This window comes from Labrus mixtus, chromosome 20 (genome assembly GCF_963584025.1).
Source record: "Labrus mixtus chromosome 20, fLabMix1.1, whole genome shotgun sequence".
Taxonomy (NCBI): Eukaryota; Metazoa; Chordata; class Actinopteri; order Labriformes; family Labridae; genus Labrus; species Labrus mixtus.
This window is the reverse complement of record NC_083631.1, coordinates 20,397,092-20,407,122: the sequence shown is the minus strand read 5'-3', so window position 1 is coordinate 20,407,122 and position 10,031 is coordinate 20,397,092. Positions and strand designations below refer to the sequence as shown.

Sequence of the window (10,031 nt, the reverse complement as noted above, 5' to 3'; positions counted from 1 at the left end):
TCCACAAAGCCTGGAACTAAAAACATGTTTGCCCTTTATTTCATTTAGCAACTACACAGCATCACAGACGTCTAAAACTAACAGCTCTATCTATAATGACTGCCAAGAAAACACACATTTTTTTAACAGGACAATGACTATTTTTTCATGTCTACACTTCATACTGGCAGCTAGCAGTACCATTAGCATACAACAGGACGACTAACATGATCTTGTCTTGGATAAAAATTGTTAGCCATGTTGTGGCTTTGTTTGTTTGCTAACTCATGGTTGCACTTTACAACACCAGACACTAAACTGGGGGCAGAATGTAGACGAAGTGAGCTAGCTAGCTAACAAATTGTTTTGTCAAATGAAACCTAACAAATTGACTTTATTGCTTTCACACCAAGAGCAGTGTTGACTGATTTTGCTGAGTTTAAGGTAGTTTTTGTGGTTGATGTTATCCTGACAGAGACAGCGCAGGATTGCTTGTGAAGGCCTCAACAGAAGCATCACACCTCCGTATCACAGAGCCTGACACAAGCAAAACGTTCTCCTTAACCCTCCTCTCCTTAATCTAAAGCCAAGGTCACAATACTGTCTTGTAATGTTATACATCCCCGTGTGTCCAGTATTCCACACAGGCTGCATAAGCAGTAACTAAATAAAACATGCTTGTACAACACATAATAACACAACACACATATGTTGCCCCAATCTGGAGCAGTGTTGAGATTCACACATTCATCAGATAAACTGACAAATATTGTCTTCTTGACTCTATTAAGATTGGCCAATTTAAAGTTAAAAGGTAATTTGTGGTTAGTCTTAGTGTTCAGAAGTAGCCACACTGCTATCTGCAAATGCTAATGCATCGTGATATTCTGATAGTTAAATTAATTGACGATGAATTTGATGTAATTCCATGGCTACAAGTTTCAGAAAGAGGCCACTGATCAAATCAAAGCTTTTTGTCTTTTTTGTTGTTGATATAATTAGTTTGGCAACATAATCCTTTTACTAGCTAACTAGCTAACTAGCCTATTCCCAAATGTTCTGCTGTCGTTGGCAGATTGAATTTGAAAAGAAAGGCTAACTTCATTTTGAGATGCAGTGTTAAAAACAGCACGTGAAACTGTTTTTTAGATGATTTTGTCTTCGTCAAGAACTAGTTTTCACAGTTCCACTTTCATTTTTCAAGTTTCATTATTCTTTCCCCAACACTGCTCAGACACGCAGAAAGTGTCTTTGATATTAAGCATTAAAACAAGAACAAAAAACTCAGGATCAATCTTCGACAAGCAGCTATATGTGCCACACAGTACACAAGCTAACGCTATATCATGCTAGTTAACTAGTCCAAAATAAGCACTGGCAAGATGTGTGACACAAATAAGTAAATAATGTGTTCATTAAGGGAGAATAATCAGCGTGTCTGTGTGAAATGTTACATGTATGAGGCGTTCAAGCATGTTCTATGTTGTGTAAATATGTGAATGTGTGTGTGTGTCACATATTCCGCCGTCCACACAGACAATCCACCAACAGGAAATGCCTCTTCTGTTAAGTAGCACCTGTTTAACTGAGGCAATTAAACTGATAAATCAAATACCACAATGTCCAAACACACACTCAGTCAGGAGATGGAGGGATGCCGGGAGGACACAGGCAAATGCACCAAACCAGACTGAACAGTAACTGCTAAATGATGTCAGGCTGATACGTCACGGGACACGTCATGCACGCACTAAAACAGCAGCACCACGGAACAACGAAGCAACAAATGTTCCCCATAAAGAATGAAAAATCAACAATATTACCACGACACTCAGGTAACCAGGGCATGCCAGCATCTTCAGAGTTTCTACATCTTCTGTTCAAATTGTCTAGCTTGTTGGTTTTTTGAAATGCTATGTTTTAGTTTATCGTTTATTCTGTACTTTTTAATGTGTTCTCTTCATTTTTAAGAATCCTCTGGAAGAACAGCCGTGACAGCTCGGACATGACAATCAGCCCTGACTCACTTCTACATCGCCTTATGTAATGACCCTACTGGTGCTGGAACTTGAACCACCGATCCTCACTGGCTATCTTGAGTGCGGGAGGCGGGACAAGTCGTCTTCATTTTATCTAAACTGCATAGATTGACTGCCCTTCTCCTCCCACACTCCTCTAAACCATCCTCCTCCTCTCCACCGTTCTCCTGTCGGTCAAGTTCGCGTTCTCTGCCGTTGGTCAATCTAATTCAGCAGAAAAAAAACTGGGCCCTCCCTCCCCTTGCTCTTTGGTCGGATAGGTGCGTCAAGAAGGGGAGGTTGTTGTCATGGAAACCTGCCACTGCTAATGACACCCCCCTCACCACATGGTGTTTTCCAAACCAGTCGGCTGGTTGTGAAAAACAGTTCAGTGGGTGCGTGTCATTTTTTTTTTTTTCTTGTGATTTTACACACTGTGTTGCAGGTTTGGGCATGCCATTCTAAACTCCTTTAACAGGCTGACTGAGGTGAGTGACAGGAGTAAGCAACCAATGAGAGGTCTTCTACAAAGGGTGGCTGAAGCAAACAGCCAGGTTCGTCCCTCCCTCATAGAGACAAGGTAACAAAGTTGGTTCTACTTAAGCCAGTGGGTGCTCGTCCGGCAGGGCAGCATTCCAGAACATTCCAGCATTACTTACAGGATTCCAGAATATTCCATAAATACAGATGACATTCTGGAACATTGCAGAATCACTAATGACATTCCATAATATTCCTCAATTGACAGCATTCCGGAACCTCGCCGTGTTCTGTCAGTATTCCGGAAACAGATTGTTCCCTCATGTAGCGCACAGGGCTCGAGAGCCCCAGAATGTTCTGCCGGAGCTGTCATAGATTTTGTCTTTACGTTTAAAATCTGAGAACATTTATTAAGAATGCGCTCAGTTCTACGACGATTAAATCAAAGCAAGAAAAGTGAAAAAAACAAAACAAATAAGACGTTAGCTCTGGAATGCCCATCCTACAGAACTCCCACCCAGAAGCAGTCATCATCACTGTCCTCGGAGACTCCAAAAAAAGAAAAAAAAACGGTTAAAAAATAAGAAAAAAAAGCAAAACAAACAAACAAGTATATGTTATATTATAGGTCATATTTTTTTTTTACAGGTAGGTAACCCATGTGTTGCTTCATATGTTCAATACATTTACATGTACATCTGTAATAAATAGGTTTATTTGTACCCTCTTTTTGTATATGTTATGTATTTAAGTCAGCTATAATGTAATGGTGTTTTTATTGTGGTTTTTTTTGTCGTTGTTTTTTGAACCCCACCCAACCCTGCGGTGTTTCCTCCTATCTGTGATTGGATTGTTATCTCTTCCTAGCTGATTGGTTATCTGTCTTGCATTTTTGTTTCAAGTTTTTGTGAAGTTGTTGTCGATGGTGTTTTTCTTTTTCTCTGCTGGCGGTCGGACGGTTGGTCGGTTTTCGGTCGTCACAGCGGCAGGGGGGCGTGAGCGTCTTAGAAGCCCAGCGTGCCGCCGATGGTCGACGCCAGGACCACGCCGAGGATGACGCAGCAGATGATGATCATGATCTTCTTCTGCAGGGTGACAGGAGAGACATGAGGGTTGGTAAAGAAGGAATCGGGGAAAGAAGACGATTGGCATGACATCAAATCAAGGTATTCGTTCTGTTTTAGTTATTGTGATTTCGGTGTCATTATTGTGGGCAGTTCAGTGTGTAGATGAGTTGTTGAGCCTTTAAATCTCCCAGAAGGCAAAACTGATGACAAGGCAAGTCAAAGTGCTGCACACAAGACATCAACGGTATCATCGCAAACCATTAACAATCACAGAGAAGATTAAATATGAAAATGCGTTAATTGGTTGTTTCCTTAATCAATATTTTCTAGGCGTTGTAGTTGTCTTTTGGCGTCAATGAAGCCAGATTTTTGAACGTTTTCTTTGTATTGAACAAGTTACCTTGCGGGCCTGGCTCTGGTATTTGACGGCCTTCTTGGTGTCGGACACAGCTCGCTCCACGTAGTCCACGGAGTGTTCCACGTTGTACTCAATTCTGTCAATCATCTCTCCCTAAAAAAGGTCACCCATCCCAAAGTTTAACACGTAAGACCCAAATACGATCTCTGAAAGCAAGACACACTTTTTTTTTTTTTTCTCGGTCGGCACGTCACAAACCTGGCTCTCGACCAGCATGGCCATGTCGACGAACATGTCGTGCAGCTCGCGGATACTGTTTTCCAGCTTGATGATCTCGGTGTGTCGGGTCTCGATTTCGTTAAGAGCCTGCTTGGTCATTTGAGAGTCCATTTTGATCTGCAGAGGGGGCGGGTTTCATCAAGAGAGTTATATGACAGGTTTTTTTTATATGAAGAAAAAAGGGGGAAAAAACTCCTTAAAAACTGAAACGAACAAAAAAAAAACTTCAAATACAAACCACAACAAATTTCCAATTTCTCTTACTTTAAAGAAACGTCAAACCAGTCAGTTAAGAAGTACGTCTTCACAACGTAGCCTGACTGGATTAGAGGATAGAGGATGATGCTTCTCATAGACACCACTATGTTGCACATAAAACCGCTCTTAGTCACTATATGATAGTCACTGGTTGTAATTTATGGTATTACTTTCAACATATTTAAAATCTAAAATATTTTAATAATGGCCTTTAAAAGTCTACATCTGTTGTGTGTGTGTAATTACACAATGTAAAACACACTTCTTTGTGTTTATCACTATCAACAACTAGTTTCATGACCATAGACCATTCATAAGAAGCGGATGTAGCCACCATGACCTCAAACATCAGTTTTGGATTAGTATTTGGCAGCATCACGTTTGTTTTTTTTTTTTGGCTGTCATTGCCTGATTTTTCTTTTGGAGCCAGAACTGACCATATTTGGAGCCCAGTGAGGGGTTAGCGAATGCTTTTTTAGCGGCTGACTTGATTAGCAAGGTCAATCGATTATTCAGAGTACTGTTGCGTTAATTGGGATGCTTAAGAGAAAACAGACTTTGAGAGAAAATGTTCTAACTAAAAACTAAACGACGTACTTCCTAAAGTGTGAACAAGACATTTTTAAGGGCTGCTGTGGAAGTAGCTTATCAATCGCAGGTAGCCCTGCTCTAAAGCATTCCCTGCTTGATGGTCTTGACTCCAAAGGAGACCATCGTTTACGAAGTTAACGTCATGCTGTATTGTTCAAGACTTAAAACTAGAGAATCGGAGCATGAAGTTTGTAAGGAAAATGTGAACTACGAGAATAACTCAACTGAAGAGTATGCTATTTTTTTTTAATTACACTTTTTTTGTAACCATTGGATTAAAACAATGCAGCTTTCACTTTCACATAGGCTAGTTGGACTTGGAGTCTACTCCCTCTTCTTACGTACAGACCATGGTCATGTTGACGTTGAGCTTTGATTTGAGGACAGGGGACTGTCCAGGAGACTTCTTAACTTTAGTTCTTTTATAATGTCTGACTCTGTCACTGAATGTTTGACTGAGTAACTCAACACCAGCTGTAAATCTTATTTTTGCTGACCTCTACTGGTTGAAGTGGCATTGCACTGTTAGTCCACGGTGACCTCACAGGTCAATGTGTTTTCAACCAGTAGAGCTCAGTGAAATGATTCGAGCCTGGTGTTCAGTTAGAGCAGTGCTGACTGATCACAACAGCAGGCAGCGCTGTGATCAGCAGCAGTAGAACCTGCCTCTGCTTTAGTCTGAATTTAAAAATCCTAAGTAAAGGTGACTGAATTAATAATATAAGAGCGTGACAGTGCAGTGGCTAGCATCTCACACATCATCCCATCATCCTTTCTGCTGTGATATGACAAAGGCCGTGTTCACTTGATGTCTCAGCGCACCTCATGGCCATTCTGCATCGCCGACAGTTAACCATAAAGATTGACGGTATGCAGAATGGCTCAGGTTAAAGTGACCCGGCTCAGCCCGGCTCAGGTGCGGTGCTTACATCATCGGTGAAGATGGCCAGCTTGCCACTCTCCAACATATCCTCTAGTTCCTCGTTGGTGGTGGTTCTCCCAGCTGTAAAGAAAGAACACAGAAGTAGAGCGAGCGTTAGAGCGTAAAACACCTCGAGCATCACTTCTGTTATATAATACATCATTTTTCAATGTAAAATAATGTACATAAACATAGTATGTTGTTGTTCATTGTTGCCTCTCACAGTGGCACACATGAAAGAGTGCAGTGGGGATTTAGCATTTTAGACATTAGCATCAGGCTAACGTCAGGCTAACAAGTATTCTCTCACAAAAAGAGCAATTGTTCAGTGTAACAACCAAATGTCAAATAACAATAAATGTGTCAAGGTACCCTTTATTGCCTTTCCTTCAAGGTACCCTTTAGGATCTCTTTTGAGGTTTCCTTTAAAGGCTGTTAAGCTTATCCTTTTAGTTTTTGTAGAAAGAAGTAGGCTACTATCTAATATCTATTTTAAGGTACAATTTAGCGACCGTTCAAAAGTTCCCTTCATTACTGTTTAAGGTACTCATGATGTTTTCAAACTACACTTTACTATCTATTTGATGGCACACTTTATAGCGTCTGTTTTAAGGCACTCTTTGAGTCGGTCTGTCGTTAACATGTTTAAAGCTTTTGTATAAAAGCAGAAGTTGAAGTTGCTGTAAATGTACTCACTCAAATATGATTCAAGGTTCCCTTTAGGGTTTCTTTCAGGGCGGCATTTAATAAATGTGTCAGATAACCTTCTTGCCTTTGTAACATGGCACCATTGTTTTTTTCTGTGTACCCTTTAAAGGCTTTATATGTGATTTTTTCATCCAGCAGATGTCGCCCTTGAGCACCAGCATGAAACCAAAACAACTCGCGCTGCATTGTTGTGTTAGCATGCTAATGCTAGCGATCTTTATTATGCTCGTATCTTCACACTGCATGTAAATTTACCTGAAATGAGCGTGATCTAGAAACACAGTTAATCAGTGAGTACAGTATGTTATTCTTCTTTTCTCTAGTCCCTCAATTAAACAACTTTTATACACGAGGGGAGGAGTCAGCCAGCTGTCCAGGCGATGTAAACAAAGTGAAGATAGGACTCTGAAAACTCTGAAAACATCACAGACAGTGGGACTCGGGTGTTACACCCATTGTAGACAGTCATGACTCACAGAGTTATTTTCAGAGGAGATACTTGATTTCTACATTTAAGTGTGAAAAATCAAATATAAAGCCTTTAAGGTCGGTAACTAGGTACCCTTTTCTTTATGTTCAAATGTAGCCTTTAGCGTTAGCTGCTTAGGACTGTTTGGAGTCTCTAGTGTCTGTTTCAAGGTACCCTTTAGCATCTGTATCAAAGGACTTACTTTATGGTGTAAGAGGAAATGTTACACAAGCCTGGAAAACAAGAACGAGTTCTCTACATAAAAAAGTTAAAAGTATTTCTATAACTGATGTCCGCAGGACTCTGTTCACATCAGACAGTCTGAGCATACTGTGTTGTTACTGAACAACAACTTAGAGAGCAGTAATTGTGGCAGACGTAGTGTGTGTGTGTGTGTGTGTGTGTGTGTGTGTGTGTGTGTGTGTGTGTGTGTGTGTGTGTGTGTGTGTGTGTGTGAAGGTCAAACCGCTGAGAATAAAATATCCGCACCAGCTCTGCAGTCTGTTTGTTTATGTGTCTGAATCAGCTCTATGTGCTGCTGTTTCTCCAATGTGTCTGGTGTGTGTGTGTGTGTGTGTGTGTTCTGCTTATTAGTCTGATTTGGAGCTGTGTGTCTTTGTGTGTGTGTGTGTGTGTGTGTGTGTGTGTGTGTGTGTGTGTGTTTGTGTTGTACGCTGATGTTTATCTGCAGACCGAGTCGACCTTGTTTGTTATCTTACAGACGGACATGTTCAAACTATAACCAGAAAATAGGGATGAAAATGAAATGATTCAGTGATTAAATGATTGCTTATGGTAGAAAATGAGATTAACACTCTGAACTGTACTTAATACTTTGGGTCGGGACCCCGATGTAGACCTGGTTGGGGTCTTATTTGTTGAGAGAAGACAGGATTTAAGTAACATTGTGTAGCTAGGGTTAAGACTTTATATCAAAGATGTTTTTTTTTTTTAACCTCCCTTTATCCTTTAAGCTGCGACGTGTCTGTCATTTATACACCTGCATTTCTTCTTCTCCATCCGTCTGTTGCATATTTTGTGTTTAGGATGTCAAGTTTTGTGTTGTAGAAAAAGTTTTCCTATAGTAACGACTACACGGCTCGATTTCTCAATTAACTAATCTACTGATGTCATAACACACATTGTCAAACCTACATGTTTGCACTTCTCAAACAAGTAGTTAAAGTTCTTAAGACAGTTGCACTTTGGTTAGATTTATGCACCAACACGACTTGGAAAGGTTTGGAACTTTTAAATATTTGTTTGTACATCAAGACAACAATAAAATAAATGAAATGTTCTGACAGGTAAAGGAAAAAGAATCATGAACTACGGACACTAGAGAGCCCTGAAGGGGTCAAGCAACGGTAAGTAGGAATGTAGTTTGGTGTGCTTTGGCGCCCACCGAAGGTCTCTGAGTGTAACTGCAGCTGTGGCTAAAAGGTTGCATCCGAGAGGATAACTTATTGTGCTAACTGAGATAGTTTTGTGAGGTTCCGATAGTATAAAGCTAAAGCTAGTTTGTCAAGGAAAGAGACAAAATTTGGTGTAAATGGATTAATTTATCTGTACGCAAACCTGAGTGTAACACTGCTGACATTGGACAACAGCATCTGTCATTCAAATCCTGAGCCAATTGGATGCAGTCTGCAGCCAACAGGCATCTACCCCCTTTCCCCAGGTGCACTAATCACCTGATTGAAACCAATCAAGGAGTCAGTCAGAAGGCAGCAGGACACAGTCATTCCTAAAACAGTCAAGGAGAACTTCTGAAAGAAAAACACTTTGCTTCTCAACCCTGGACACAAAGCTGGACTTAACTGAACTGAGACTTCAAGCCCTCGAGGAGCTGCTGTGCTGCTGCTGAGGAGGAATGTGTCAGGACTGAACACTGATGAGACATCCACAATGGAACATTTGATTAAATTGCTGCTCCCAAATTGAGCAGACGTGTAATTCTGTTACCTGTTTGCCTAAACAGGTCAGGCCGTACTGCCGGAGCAAAGAAGATGGCGAGCTAAAGGAGCAACTTCAAAAGACTCACGATCCCCTCAAAAGGCCTCAAGCCTGGCTGTCTGGTTAAAGGGTGTGGTAGGATTTCCCCTACCTAAATTGGGAATTGGGAATAATTGGGAATATTTAGCATATGTTGTATGGAGGGTAAAAGGTGTCCTTAAGAATCTGTGAATTGAAGGCCTATTTTCTTTTATTTAAATTGTGGGATTTTCCTTGATTAAGTTCAAGTGTTTTTTGTTATTTGTTAAAAATTTAACTTTGAAATACAAAAGCGGTTATCAACATTCTGTGCCGTGTGTTTAATTAATTCTCCACCAGCTCAAAGAGTCTAACCTACATTAGCCCGGTACACCTTAATTTGTTACATCTTGTTTTTTTGATAATTTATTATTTATAAATACATATTTTAGTTAAAGTAAATTTTGTATCCTGAGTGTTACATGAGACATTACTTAGGTTAGATAACTTTCTAAAGCTGCTAAACATGAGACGACGATGACGCAGACACTGATACAGCCTGACGTTACGTCACCATCTGTTGTGAGTAATATCTGCAGGGATGTACGCTCTGCTTCTTGCTTGGCGGTCACCGTCTCTCTCTCTCTCTCTCTCTGTCTCTTCTTAGCGTCATCTGTCGTCTTCCTCTTAGCGTCTGCCTCTGAATCAAACAGCAGCGAGACGGGCTAACTGGCTTCTTTTATAACTGAAGGTGTGTGTGTGTGCGCGAGATGACCTTGGCCCGCTGCCAAAGTTATATACAGCAGTAAAGAGGTGATCAACGCCATTCTCCTTGCTGGAAGTTATTGTGCTGTTAAATCAACCTTTTGAAGCAAGTTTTTAAAGATGGAAAAGTGACATATTGTTGCTTTAAAGATGTAAATATGTC

At 40.6% G+C, this 10,031-nt stretch overlaps 1 protein-coding gene across 1 annotated transcript in view; it reads right to left on the bottom strand.

The window, feature by feature from the left end:
* Positions 1–997: 997 nt before the first annotated feature.
* The window catches only part of stx1b (syntaxin 1B), a 57,037-nt gene continuing 48,003 nt past the window's right edge, over positions 998–10,031 (bottom strand). The window contains exons 7-10 of the mRNA XM_061027264.1: positions 5,960–6,033; positions 4,161–4,298; positions 3,945–4,055; positions 998–3,562 (exon numbers count right to left, since the gene is read on the bottom strand). Coding sequence (XP_060883247.1) covers positions 3,482–3,562; positions 3,945–4,055; positions 4,161–4,298; positions 5,960–6,033 — 404 coding nt within the window. The 3' untranslated portion in view covers positions 998–3,481. The remainder of the gene's footprint in view (positions 3,563–3,944; positions 4,056–4,160; positions 4,299–5,959; positions 6,034–10,031) is intronic.